Source organism: Gymnoscopelus braueri (genome assembly GCF_963280865.1).
Source record: "Gymnoscopelus braueri genome assembly, chromosome: 9".
Taxonomy (NCBI): Eukaryota; Metazoa; Chordata; class Actinopteri; order Myctophiformes; family Myctophidae; genus Gymnoscopelus; species Gymnoscopelus braueri.
Window position 1 is genome coordinate 53,390,149 of NC_137610.1, and position 15,012 is coordinate 53,405,160.

The window sequence follows — 15,012 nt, forward strand, 5'->3', positions numbered from 1 at the left end:
TCTGGCCCCACAGTGGTGGAATGAACTCCCCACTGATGTCTTCAGGAAACACTACCCTTCCTCTTCGCCTTGCCTACTTGTTGTTAACTAGTTGTACGAACGCTTGTTTTATTTTTTTTATTGGATCTTGTTTAGTCGTTACACTTATTTGTTTTAGCTCTTGCTCATTTGATTTTCCTATTTTGTCTCATCTGTTTATGAAAGTAGCTGATATACTGCACTTTTACTTTAGCGCTAGGTATACTCTTAGTTGCTTGTTTTAGAAGAGAATGCTTCTGGTGATTAATAGTTTTGTTCCCCACCTATGTTGAATGCACTTATTGTAACTCGCTTTGGATAAAAGCGTCTGCTAAATGAATGTAATGTCTCATGAGCAGAGGGTCTCTCTCTCTCTTTTTCTCTCTCTCTCTCTCTCTCTCTCCCAGGTGGTCATTCTGCATCACATGTTGTCCAAAGCCACTGTCAGGGCGCGGCCCTCCGTCCTCTGGTGCTACAAGAAGGAGCTTGGGTTCAGCAGGTAAACATCCTCTTTCTGTCGGTGGATTTTTTACCACCATTGACTACATTATTATGAACATGGAGGAATAAACGGTGACGTTGTCTCATGCATCAACAGCAACAGAAAGAAGCGCATGAAGCATCTCCAGAAGAAGATCAAAACCGGAACCCTGAGCTTGAACCAGGACGATCCGTTTGAGCTGTTCGTCGCCGCCACCAACATCCGCTACTGCTACTACAACGAGACGCACAAGATCCTAGGAAACACATACGGCATGTGTGTCCTACAGGTGTGTGTGTGTGTGTGTGTACTGTCTGTATACTGCTTATGAGCACTGCTGTGTTCATGTGTGTCCTACAGGTGTGTGTGTGTGTGTGTACTGTCTGTACTGCTTATGAAAACTGCTGTGTTCATGTGTGTCCTACAGGTGTGTGTTTACTGTCTGTATACTGCTTATGGAAACTGCTGTGTTCATGTGTGTCCTACAGGTGTGTGTGTGTGTGTGTGTGTGTGTGTGTACTGTCTGTATACTGCTAATGAAAACGGCTGTGTTCATGTGTGTCCTACGTGTGTGTGTGTGTGTGTGTGTGTGTCCTACGTGTGTGTGTGTGTGTGTGTACTGTCTGTATACTGCTTATGAAAACTGCTGTGTTCAGCATCTGTTGTTGTGACGTGTTTGTACTGTTCATTACACGGCTTGGTTGAATGCTTGATTCTGATTGGTCAATCGCTGAATTCAGCGCTCTGTTATTGCTTGATAATGACCGATGAGCTCTATAACAGACCTCTGTCTAACCAAAGGCTCAGAACACTCATGTCAACCTGCGCTGGTTTTATGCTGTAATCCAGTGGTTTTCAACCCTTTTCATGCCAAGGACCCCTACATTTATATACATTTGGCCACGGACCCCCATTAGTTTTTTTTTGTGCCAGGGACCCCCAGAAGCAAAGATTCGAGTTAAAAATGTTTGCTTTAAAGAAATATATAAATTCAAAGATTTGCACACATTTTCAAGATTTTTCAAAAATAGCAGATCTACAAGCTCCTTGTAGATCTGCTATTTTTGAATAGCCAAAGCTAAGTGGTTAAAATGATTGTGACGCTATGTTAACTCATTTTGCTGGGGACCCCCTGGTATCCCCCCAAGGACCACAGGTGGTCCCCGGACCACTGCTGTAATCCAACATGACAGCCATGTAAACAAACAAACAATGTCATTTACAACTAAACGTTGCTCTCAAGAATTGTTTTTGAAAACATTTGAAGTGAGAAATAGACGATGCAATGACCGAGAAGTGATTCTATTTGTTTGTACACTTCCATTGTTTACCATGGTGCAACAACGGGGGAGTACCAAAACACAGTCGCCCCAAAAAGCCCCGGGGCAAATCCGGCGGTGTATATAGAATGGGGGCGAGTGTGTTTTGGGGCGAGTCTTCCGGTTACCTTATGGAATACTGTCATTTTTTTTCCGAGGCGAACTTCTATACTTCTTCTACTTTCATTGTCGTAAGCAAGGAAATACTTTGTTTTGTTGTTACTTTTGGGTCAATTTATTTATATATATATATACATTTTGCATAATGTGTGCATATTTCACCTTTTTCTTCTTTGCACGTTTGCAGGACTTTGAAGCCCTCACCCCCAACCTCCTGGCTAGAACGGTGGAGACGGTTGAAGGAGGGGGGATCGTGGTCATTCTGCTCAGGACAATGAACTCATTGAAGCAGCTGTACACCATGTCTATGGTAAGGTTCATCTATACTTAACTGATTCACTGCCAATCACGTAGATCTACGTGAACCTATTTAAAGCCGCCACGTTTTTTTTTCCCAATTTGACCCAAAGACCAAGGAGATATGTTTTTTTTCGAAGATCTAGACTCCTATCCACTTCCTTGTTAACTTAAAACTTAAAAATTCTGTATCTCGGCTCCTGAGTACTTTTTTTTTTTCAATGAAAAACTCTGGCACTGGCTAAAAAAATATGAAAATACCTCTGGCAGTTAATGGGTTAATGTTCACTTCAACCACTTAACACATTGTGTGCCAGAGGTTTATTAAAATAGGGTACGTTAAGTTCCTGCATATCTTCCATCCACTTACGTTGATATGTTTCGTGCTGTAGAAGCCCCGACGCGGAAGTGCATGTAAACAAAGCGTGCGTGTGAGACGGCGGAGGGTCCCGACTAACACCTGGAACAATAATATTTCTAACGCGATCCTCCATTGCAGAGTGATCGGCGATCGAAAACGGCTCACTTCCACCACGTTAAAAAGAAATGGAGATATTAAGCTTTTAGTCAAGGAGTTAACATTGGAGCGGCCGACCGGAAGGATTTTTGACATGGATCCACATTCGGCCTCTCCTTCTCAGAGACTCCTTGGATGATCCCAAAGTTTCGTTAGAGCGCCCCACGTGGGAAAAATATATAAAAAAATAAATGGGCCAAAAACGGTCCGGACCGTTTATGGCACTCAATGTGTTAAGCTCTATATACTTTGTCGTGCTAAACAGTGTTGTGTAGTTGTGCTATTTTTGCTTTTGTAGGAACATGTTGGCATGTTTTGCCTTTTAATAACGGCATGCCAAAAAGGTTCACATAACAAGAATGCAGAAAATAGCAGTGCAAACAGTATAAACAAGATAACTGTGCTACAGGTAGATCAATAAGAAAAATAGTGTCGAAGTATTGAAATGAAAGTGTGTTTGCTGTTGGTCTAGGACGTGCATTCTCGATACAGGACCGAAGCACATCAGGATGTTGTGGGGAGATTCAATGAGAGGTACAGTAGCTGTCTTTTATCGTTTAATACTCATCCATTGAATTGTTTATTGTCTCTGTTTTACCCCCTGTCCGTCCATGTGTCCTGTCCGTGTGTTACCAGCTAATCTCCAGCACCGTTGGCCCGGTCGCTCCGAAACTTTGCATAAACACTCCACATGGGCCTGTTATAGTGTCACCAGGAGGCCGATTTGTGCAAAACCCATTTTTTAATATTCCTCTTACAGATTTTATCCAAACATCATGCAAATCGGTACACAGTATCTCTATAGTCATGTGATCAACACGGATCTGTCCGATTTCCCATATTTCCTCCTCATTGCCTAATGTTGGCTGCCAAAGTTTGCAGGATTGGTCCGTTTTGAACAAAAAACCTCAAAGTATGCACGCAGCTTGCGATTTCCGTGCAATTCCACACGCACAGTCCCACTAGGCCGAGGAAGAAATGCCACCCTTTTCACATTGGCCTGTTATAGCGCCACCAGCAGGTCTAATTTAGCAAAACAAATTGCCTCAAATCATGAATGCAGTGTCCGATTGCCGTGAAAGGCCCAAGAAGAAATGACACCCTTCTCACATTGGCCTATTATAGCGCCACCAGGAGGCCAGAATAACGTACCTGAGCTGGCGGAGACCTGTGCTCCGAGGAGCACTTTTTCTAGTTATTATATGGTTTAAAGGGAAATCTAATGGAGCGCTGCGTTTTGTGTCCAGGTTCATCCTGTCTCTGGCATCTTGTAAGACTTGTGTTGTGATCGACGACCAGCTCAACATCCTGCCCATCTCCAGTCACATGGCACAGATAAAACCTGTTCCTCCCAAGACACAGGTAATGTCTGGCAACAACTCGCAATCTCCATAGCAACCCGAGCTAGAGGTGTTTCATTGGCCCTTACTGATGAAGCTAATGAACCAATCGTCATCTCGCACTGAATTCTGTTCCGGTCGTAGGCTGACAAGAATAAGGAATAAGGAATCTTGGACTACAAGATATTTCTAACTACGTATGGCTTTTATACCGTGGTGTAAAGTAGCTAAATACATTGACTTAAGTACTGTACTTAAGTACACTTTTGAGGATTTTTTACTTTACTGGAATATTTTCCATAGGGGCACGGTGGCGCAGTCGGTAGCGCTGTCGCCTCACAGCTAGAAGGTCCTGGGTTCGACTCCCGCCGGGGGCGCTGGGGGCGTGTCTTCTCCTCCGCGTCATCAGCGCCCATACCCTAGGTGGGGTCGGCGAAAGGGCCTACTCTGTGTGGAGTTTGCATGTTCTCCCTGTGTCTCCTAGGGTAGTTAATACCCTCACAAAAACATGTAGTAATCCTGGTCGCTATACCGCCTCCCCCATGACAGCCGGGCGCCTGATGAAGGGGAAGGGAACTGGTTGGAATAACGTGTTCCTTCCACGCGCTACGTCCAACCAGGGAAACTCCCCCCTGTCAGGTGACAAGAAGGTCAGTTGGCTCTCATGCATTGAAGGAAGCATGAGCTCGGCCCTGGCCTCCCTGGCTGTGGGGGACTGGTGTAGTGCTGGTGTAGGGCTGGTGTAGCGCCCAGGATCACTTAGGAAATTGGCACTGGGTGAAAAAAATGGGTTACAAAAATCGCGGGATAAATTAAAAAAAATATATATATATTTTCCATTTTCAATACTTTTACTTCTACTCCACTTTAGTTACTAGTTACTTTGCAGATTTAGATTATTATTACACAACATACATTAACCACTTCAGCCCTATATACATTTCGGCCAATTGAAAATAGCCGATCTACAAGCTCACAATGTGTCGTGATGCGACCCATTGTGAGCTTGTAGATCGGCTATTTTCTACTTTCTACTTTTGGTACTTTATGTACATTTTGATACCAATACTTTTGTGCTTTTACTCAAGTAAATTTTGAATACCTTACTTTTACTTGCAACAGAGTATTTCTACTTTGCAGTATTGATACTTTTACTTAAGTAAAGCATTTGAGTACTTTTTCCACCACTGCTTTTATAAATAAAAACGTAGCACTGACTGATTGATTGAAAATGTTATTAGGCAAAAGAATATAAAACAACACAGTTACATTTATAATACTTTTGTCTAAAAGGTCCGACCAAAAAAGTCCTTGCGGACTTGTTTCCGTTGGGGTCGTTCAATTAATTTCATAGACATATATAGTAGCAACCAAACAGTTAAAATCAACATAAAAATACAGAGAAAAAATACTGCATGGACATAATTTTTTTTTTAAAGTTGAAGAGTTTTACCACACAAATGGTATGTTTATGTACATGGTGACATGTCTCGTATATGCTATTAAGTTATGGTCATATGTATGTATGTGATGTCTTTCAGGACGAGGGTCTGTCCCCAAAGGAACAGGAGCTGAAAGACCTGAAGGAGTCTCTTCAGGACACCCAGCCCGTGGGCGTGTTGGTGGACGGGTGCAAAACGATGGACCAGGTTAGCACCCCTCGCTATGAGCTTGTAGATCTGCTATTTTTGAAAAATCGTGGACAATCTGTGCATATCTTTGTGTGTGTGTATATATATATATATTAAAAAAAAAAGTAAAGCAAACATTTGTAACTCAAATCCTTGCTTCTGGGGGTTCTACAAATGTCTTCTAAATCCTAACAGTAGAAAAAACAAAAAACAACGTATGTTGCTATATATGTCAGTGGTTCTCAAACTTTGTCAAGGACCCCCAAAATGATATGTATTTATCCACGGACCCCCATTCCAAAATATTTTGTTCCGGGGACCCCCAGAAGCAAAGGTGTGTAATTATTATTATTTTTTCTCCAAAGGTTTGCACAAATTCTCACGATTTTTCTAAAATAGCCCAAAGAAATCAAAAAATGACAGAGATGCATTCCTGGTTTGAATGGGTTAACCGTTAAGGAGACCTCCGTTATTCTGTCTAATCCGCATTTTTCTCCTCCGGGGGTTTGAGCAATTGATCTGAACTTGCACACGGGCATTGACCATTATCACATGCAGACAGTGAGGAAGCCCGTTTTTCCCAGTTCCCAAAATGTAAGCTGTTTATTAGCGCTTTTGTGTAAACACCGGCTATTCAGAGTTCGGGCTATGGGATCTGTTGTCACGGTTACGCACACAGGCCCTGTTCTCATGGTTACAGCCCCTGCAGGCTATGGCATCTCTAGTCGCTGGCTACACTTGCCTTATCACACACAGACACCGGCGGAACACACAGACGCTGCAAACTTATAAAGGACTTTCATTCAGTGTCCACACACAGCGCTTTATGAGCTGAACACGGGCCAGTTGTGTTCGTATATATATTATACTCTTGGTCAAACCCAGATGCTGGTCTGTGTTCCAGGCCAAAGCGGTGCTGAAGTTCATCGAGGCCATCTCAGAGAAGACGCTGAGGAGCACCGTGGCGCTGACCGCCGCACGTGGAAGAGGCAAATCTGCGGCCCTGGGCCTGGCAGTGGCCGGAGCCGTGGCCTTTGGGTACAAATAATACGCCTTAGTAACGCGTCCAGATATTCATACAAAACGACTGTGAGACGTACGTCTTACTGTGCTCAGCCTGTTGCGGCTCATAACGGTTTGATTTATTTTCCAGATACTCCAATATCTTTGTGACGTCGCCCAGCCCCGACAACCTGCACACAATGTTTGAGTTCCTCTTCAAAGGGTTCGATGCCCTGCAGTATCAGGTAGGAGACATACACTGTATACCGGCTGACCAATTAACCCTTTAAAACCTGAGGCCAATTCTACAAATGCCATCTAACAGTATTCTGAAAAATGTATGTTTCTGTATCGGTGGTTCTCAAATTTTTTCATGTCAAGGACCCCCGAAATTATATTTATTTGGCCACCGACCCCCATCTCAAAATATTTTGTTCCAGGGACCCCCCAGAAGCAAAAATGTTAAAAATGTTTGCTTTAAAATTATATATATATTCAAAGATTTGCACACATTTTCACGATTTAAAAAAAATAGCAGATCTACAAGCTCGTAGCGCGGCACTCGGTGCCGCGCTATGAGCTTGTAGATCTGCTATTTTTGAATAGCCCAAAGTGTAAAATAATGCTTTTTAGCTCAAATGAAAAAGTGACACAGATGCGTTCCAGGTCTTCATGGGTTAAAGGAAAACAATTGAACAATTTGAACAAGATAAACATAATGAATGCATGACTCATGCATTACTGTGTTATACTGTATGTAAGGAAGAACAAGTGGCTGATAATGTCAATATGGATGTTATAGTAGGCATGTCTGATGTTGGCTTTTTTGCCGATATCCGATTTTCCGATATTGAGGCAATATTATGTTTTTAATAATTGTGTTCCATCCCTCCTGTAGAGTTCCACATTATTGTACAATTTATGCCAATTCCCATTGAAGCTTTGTTGTTTTTTCCTTTTAACTTGTCTGTATGATATACCATACATGTTGTGTATGTTATTGATGGAATGTGTGTCATGAGTGCATCATGTCAACTTAATTTCCGTTGTGTTTGTAGGAGCATCTGGACTATGAAATCATTCAGTCTCTGAATCCAGATTTCAACAAGGCGGTGGTACGAGTCAACATCTTCAAAGAGCATCGTCAGACCATTCAGGTAAACTCCTCTAAAGGGCTAGTTAGCACATTTTACACAGCACAATATGTGACTCATCATGTGAGTGTTTTTTAATTGTTCTTTGTCTCTATATTGAACACACTTGATGTCTTTCCACTGCTTTCTCACAATAGAAAGAAAACCAAAAAAGCCATAATTCCCAAAATAGCAAAAATAGCTGATCTACAAGATTTGCTATTTTTGCTATATTACCACATACGTTAATCACAGTCCTGTCCAGCATCTACTGTAGTCTCTTTGCTGTTGCAGGGTGGATACTGACATTAGCAGGTGTGTGTGTGTGTGTGTGTGTGTGTGTGTGTGTGTGTGTGTGTGTGTGTGTGTGTGTGTGTGTGTGTGTGTGTGTGTGTGTGTGTGTGTGTGTGTGTGTGTGTGTGTGTGTGTGTGTGTGTGTGTGTGTGTGTGTGTGTGTGTGTGTGTGTGTGTGTGTGTGTGTGTGTGTGTGTGTGTGTGTGTGTGTGTGTGTGTGTGTGTGTGTGTGTGTGTTAACAGTACATCCACCCCACCGATGCGGTGAAGCTGGGCCAGGCAGAGCTGCTGGTGATAGACGAGGCTGCAGCCATCCCTCTGCCCCTGGTCAAGGCTCTGCTAGGACCCTACCTGGTCTTCATGGCCTCCACCATCAACGGGTCAGCTTCATGTTTGTCTTAGGGGACCTTAGGTGTCCTTCAGTGGGTTCCAGGGGGTCCCCAGCAAAATGTGGAACAGTTTAACAACTTAAATACTATTTCAAAAACAGCCGATCTACAGTGCAAGCTCATATACGACGATCTGCTATTTTTGCAATTTTTGAAAGATTTTGCCTACGACATGCAAAAATACAGACACCACGTTGAAGATGGTTAATTTGACTATAATTTCATCATCTAGCAGCTAATCCAATTAGAGAATGTGTAAGAATGACTATAATTCAGATCATAGCTTCTCTCTCTCCCAAACCTACAGTATAGACAGTTGTAGAATTCTGCCCTTAACACATTGAATGCCAGTCGCGTAGATCTACGCGAACCTATTTAAAGCCGCAGCGTGCCAGTCGCGTAGATCTACGCGAACCGCCGATTCCCATTGAAATTGCCCCAGGTGCACTTTCCGAATTTTTTTTATCCATTTCCGTTTCCGGTTTCCGGTCGGAAACGGAATTATTCGGGTTCCGTTTTTTTCGATCGTATCCGCTTCCTGTCTGGGATCCTGTTTAAAACTCGATTTTCTCGGTTGTTGTTTTTCTCCTCGCTGATCACTGTTTAGCGTTGATCGGCTGTATCTTCAAGATGGCGGCTCGCATTTGGAAACTGTTTTCGCTGGCCGTTTCTCACAGATCCGCTGTGTGTTTAGAACCAAATGAACGCGCACTTTTAACTTATTTAGCGAGGTCTGTGGCGACATGAAAAAAACAAAAAAACAACAATAAAACGCTGGCACTGGTGAGTACATTATGAGATTAAACTCTGGCATGGAATGTGTTAATCTAATCACAACAAACTTATTCCCTTATCTTCTCCCATGTTTTCTAATGGAGGGTCCATTGCCTCATGAAACTATGTGTGTGTTTGTGTGTCTGACTCCTGCTGTCTCCCCCTCATGCATGCAGGTATGAAGGAACAGGACGCTCTCTCTCCCTCAAGCTGATCCAGCAGTTGAGACAGCAGAGTGCCGAAAGCCAGCAGAACCTGTCTGCAGAGAACAAGATCGCCAACACAGCCAGGCTCTGCGCCGGTAAGGTCACCTACAACTACCACTATTTAGACCTGAGGCCCTAAAAACACCTTCTAAAATAAATCCACCATTTAGACCTGAGGCCCATTCTAAAAAACGCCTCTAAATCCTAACAGTTTTCTGAAAAACGTCACCTTTTTATATATAAAAAAAAAACATCTAAAATGACACAAATGCTGTCCCGGATTAAAAGACATATAGGTTAAACAGGTATAAGAGATGTGTGTATGTTATACCTCAAGATTGAAGATTTCTTTATAGTTAAAACAAATCTCATATAGAGACATGCGTACGCAAGAATAAAATCGGTTCCTCAACATTGTAGCAGCAATAACTATAATAACAGAGATACTTAAGAATAGCAACAGTAGTAAGTTGAAGGTAAAGTATGTACATTAATCGATCTATCGACCACTCTGTCGATGGTTAGTGTGGAGTAGGCAGACAGACAGGTAAGCGGGTCTATAGTGTCCCTCGTTCATCACCTGGTTTACCTGACTGTGTTTAACCTCTACTCCCCAGCTCGGTCGCTCCATGAGGTGACACTGCATGAGTCCATTCGATACGCCATGGGAGACCCCGTGGAGAAGTGGCTGAACGAGCTGCTCTGTCTGGACTGTCTGAACATTCCCAGACTCATCTCAGGATGTCCGCTCCCTCAGACCTGTGAGCTGTATCCTTCACCTGCTGCACTGATATGCTAAGACTGATGCACTATGGTTATTATCTCCACTAAGGAGCACTGATATGATAAGACTGATGCACTATGGTTACTATCTCCACTAAGGAGCCTATGTTTTCAGCCCGTCTTGTTTCTTTGTTTCATGTCATTATGAAACGAAAAGGTGGGTCAACAAGGCTTAGCACGTCACACAGCGACAAGCGTAGGTTGTCACTTTGTAGCTTCATGTCACTGGCTGCTTCCATTGAAAATGACTTGTAGCCAGCGTTGCCAGATTTTTTTTTGTGAGATCTGACGTTCATAGTGATAGAACACTGTCCCAAAAAATAAAATAAAAACAGAAGTCTCGCTAGACAAGATTGAAATCTCGAGATTTCAATCTCGTCTAGCGAGACTTCTGTTTTTTTTTTCTTTTTTTTTTTTGGTTGCATAGTGTTCTGTCACTATGAACGTCAGATCTCGGCAAAAAAAATAAATAAAAAAGCTATTAAAATATGTGATCTAACCTAAGGCCTATCCGCGCACCTTTTAAGCTGTGGCGGCTCAGGGGTGGAGTTATGAAAATGTTCTACTGTACCATTCATCCTAAGATATCATAACGTCATAGAAAAGGTAAGAAAACTTTAGTCCAAAATTCTCCTTTAAGAGTGTTTTATTTAGCTCTTCATCAGAATAGTCAGACTACTCTGTGGAGGGAGCCCTGACCCTGGTATCCTTTATATTATGTCATTATTACACGTGACAATTAAAAAATACTAATAAGAACTCACAAAAACGCTCACAGTGCTCGTCCGTAAAGGACACATGTAATGTGCGTGTCATTACAGGTGACAAAAGCAGGCTTGAGCCCCATAAGGAGCACCCTGTGCCAGGCGACAGTCAAGTGCCCGCACCAAGTGGAGCAAAAGGCCTGCCTCTGCCAACCCACCGTTGGAGTTGCATACAGTAGTAAATGTCAGTTCCCTCACTCACTCATTACAGTTTTGCTCCCAAGAATGTCACAATGCGTTGCATCGTGGCATGTTGTACTGCAACGCATTGTGAGCTTTTTAACAACCTTTCTTTTGGTGGGGGGGGGGATTGTCACCTTTAATGACAGGTTAAAAATAGGGACGCCAGGTTTAAAGGACAGCTTTGTTTTTTTATAACCAAGGTTTATATTTTAGCTTGTAATTAAAGTAATTAAAAGATGAGTGTTATTTTTTTTTAATTTACTGCTTTCTATAGTTTTAGCAATTTTCGCGATATTTTTTACTGTGGGCGGGGGCATTCTGTCCGGTGGCTAAATATCTTTTACACAATAAAAAATGTCCTGTGGTCTTTGATGGCCAGATGTGAGTTATTGGGGGCTAGAAGAGCTACTGTAGATAATAATATTGTGTAAAAAAAGACATATTTAGCCACCGGACAGAATGCCCCCGCCCACTGTAAAAAAAGATCGTGAAAATTGCTAAAACTATAGAAAACAGTAAATTTAAAAAAAATAACACATCTTTTATTTACTTTAATTACAGCTAAAATATAAACCTTGGTTGTAAAAAAACTAAGTTGTCCTTTAATGTGGTGAAGAGGAGTTATTTGATGTGCAGATCTTTAACCTCCAATATGTTTTTTTTAATGATCCAGCTCCCATTGTATTGGCCGTTGGGATGTTGTGTGTGTATTTTTTAAATGATCTAGTTGTGTTGTTGGCCTTAACAGCAGCTCCACAGATACTACGTGAACAGAGACACACTCTTCTGTTATCACAAGGCATCCGAGGCCTTCCTGCAGAGGCTGATGGCCCTTTATGTAGCGTCACACTATAAGGTGAGATCCTTTATGTAGCATCACACTATAAGATCCTTTATGTAGCATCACACTATAAGATCCTTTATGTAGCATCACACTATAAGATCCTTTATGTAGCATCACACTATGAGATCCTTTATGTAGCATCACACTATAAGATCCTTTATGTAGCATCACACTATAAGATCCTTTATGTAGCATCACACTATAAGATCCTTTATGTAGCATCACACTATGAGATCCTTTATGTAGCATCACACTATAAGATCCTTTATGTAGCATCACACTATAAGATCCTTTATGTAGCATCACACTATGAGATCCTTTATGTAGCATCACACTATAAGATCCTTTATGTAGCATCACACTATAAGATCCTTTATGTAGCATCACACTATAAGATCCTTTATGTAGCATCACACTATAAGATCCTTTATGTAGCATCACACTATGAGATCCTTTATGTAGCATCACACTATAAGATCCTTTATGTAGCATCACACTATAAGATCCTTTATGTAGCATCACACTATAAGATCCTTTATGTAGCATCACACTATAAGGTGAGATCACAGTGTCCTCCTGACTTCACACAGGTGCTGGAAATTATCAGATCATCCTTATTATTATGTTTGTGTTATTTATGGTCTGGAAAGCTCCAACAAACTTATATAATGTCCAACTGCACCTTGAAGGTGATGGTCGTCTGTCTGTCTGTCAGTCTGTCTGTCTGTCTGTCAGTCTGTCTGTCTGTCTGTCTGTCTGACTGCATGTTCTCTCTGCTTCCAGAATTCCCCCAATGACCTTCAGATGCTGTCTGACGCCCCGGCCCACCACCTCTTCTGTCTGCTGCCCCCCGTCCCGCCCACACAGAACTCCCTACCAGAGGTCCTGGCTGTGGTGCAGGTAATATGCTGTGTGTGTGTGTGTGTGTAACTGGTGCATTTATATAGCGCTTTTATCCAAAATGCTTTACAATGTGTTTGGTGTCTTGCTCAAGGGCACTTTAACACTAACTCAATCGAACCAGAAACCTTCAGATTCCCAAGCGGCTGCTCTACCTCTTTTTTTCTTTTATGTATTTATAATTTTTATTTACTTTTTTTTATTATTTTTTATTTTTTATACTGTAAAGCACTTTGAATAGACCACCGAAGTCTGACGTCATTTACACATCCTTTGTTTGTCTACCTGGTTCGCAGTTTTCCACCCCCGTTCTGAATCCCATAGACGTATTTAATATCGTGTCAAATAAGAACTGTGTTCCAAAAATAAACAAATGATCCCGGCGGTTTGACTCTTATGGATATGAAGCATCAACTGACGGTGAGAAAACGCTAATGTTACTTCCGCCGAATTAGTTACATTTTCGCCAGAAACAGACTGTATCAAATATAAGTGTAGGGGTGGGACGATAGGGGTACCTCACGATACGATATGTATCACGATATTAGGCCCACGATAACAATATATATCACGATATCTGAAAATGCCGATATATTGCGATATCACGATATATTGCATGAAATTTCACCAACGATATATCACGATATCTGAAAATGTCGATATATTGTGATATCACGATATATTGCATGAAAATTCACCAACGATATATCACGATAGTCCTTGTATTCAATTCATAAACACATAAAATAGCACCAAACAGTTCAAAATCATCATTACACAAATACAGAGTAGGAAAAACAACGTATCACAAACATAAAAAATAAATACAAAATATCGATATTTTTCGGGAGGATATCGATTATTTATCGCGGGAGAAAGTATCGCGATATATCGATATATCGATATATCGTCCCACCCCTATAAGTGACTGACTATCATAAACGATACAGAACCTCCTCCCTGACAATATCGCCGAGACAGTTTGTTTATTTTTGGACCACAATTCTTATATGAGACGATTCTAAGATGACCCAATGTTATTCTCCATAGAGAAATTACTTCCGCAAACCTGGGGATGAACGAATGACGTCAGGACTTCGGTGGTCTATTGCCCTGGTGTATGAAAAGTGCTATATAAATAAAGTTGCCTTGCCTTGCCTTACCTCCTGAGCCACTGCCACTGCGTGAACACTCTAACCCTATTTTGGGCATATTATTATAAGTGAATTTTTATAAAAAATGGCTCACAATGTGTCATGGCGCATTGTGAGCTTGTAGATCGGCTATTTTCGCACGGCACAGGAAGTATAAAATAGATGGTTAATATTCCTTTTTTCTAATGGCTCAAGTGCTTAATTTTCCTTTTCTTTTGGTCAGGTTTGTCTTGAGGGTGAAATCTCTCGTCAGTCCATCCTCAACAGTCTGTCCAGAGGAAAGAAGGCTTCTGGTGACCTCATCCCCTGGACCGTGTCAGAACAGGTACTCTAATCTGGAGCAACATTCTTGTGTTGCTTTTAAGATTTATTTCTGTCATTTTGTCATTTTATGCTTTATTTCCAAGAGAGGCAGTGAACGGGGACAACACATTCTCATCCCATGAGTCATATTATTATTAGCCTCGATCTCCAGACTTTTATTGTTTAGTTTTTCTAAAAAATAAAAGCCTGGAGGAACGCGTCGGTGTACCCGGTATAGGAAGTGTTTCATTTCCCCAACCAACCAGAGTGCAGTGGGCGTCGCTCGTAATGTTGTGTTAACGGGGCGGGGGTTGACGGACAGATCGGTGAACCAATGGGATCAGGCGCAATCTCTCTGCGCCTTTATACACCCGCCCCTCTATACACGAAATCAGGAGCGTTGGTGCAGCCTATATTATTATCATATTATTACTGCCGCTAGGTCAAGGTATCGTTAGTGTACCTTTCTGACACCATGAAAACCCTCCAGCGTTGTGTTTGCACACTAGAGTACATTAATCCGTTTCATTGATCTGTTTCCCTTGGCGTTGACAAGGTAC

General features: G+C 41.9%; 1 protein-coding gene across 2 annotated transcripts in view; it reads left to right on the forward strand.

Annotated features, from left to right (window-relative positions):
• nat10 (N-acetyltransferase 10) overlaps positions 1-15,012 on the forward strand; it is a 34,011-nt gene that overhangs the window by 4,617 nt on the left and 14,382 nt on the right. For both annotated transcript variants that reach the window (XM_080436712.1, XM_080436713.1), the window contains exons 3-17: positions 426-517; positions 617-788; positions 2,126-2,248; positions 3,225-3,286; positions 4,000-4,114; positions 5,634-5,741; positions 6,628-6,761; positions 6,877-6,970; positions 7,784-7,882; positions 8,396-8,532; positions 9,492-9,616; positions 10,139-10,289; positions 12,011-12,107; positions 12,879-12,995; positions 14,373-14,474. In XM_080436712.1, coding sequence (XP_080292838.1) covers positions 426-517; positions 617-788; positions 2,126-2,248; positions 3,225-3,286; positions 4,000-4,114; positions 5,634-5,741; positions 6,628-6,761; positions 6,877-6,970; positions 7,784-7,882; positions 8,396-8,532; positions 9,492-9,616; positions 10,139-10,289; positions 12,011-12,107; positions 12,879-12,995; positions 14,373-14,474 — 1,728 coding nt within the window. The remainder of the gene's footprint in view (positions 1-425; positions 518-616; positions 789-2,125; positions 2,249-3,224; positions 3,287-3,999; positions 4,115-5,633; positions 5,742-6,627; positions 6,762-6,876; positions 6,971-7,783; positions 7,883-8,395; positions 8,533-9,491; positions 9,617-10,138; positions 10,290-12,010; positions 12,108-12,878; positions 12,996-14,372; positions 14,475-15,012) is intronic.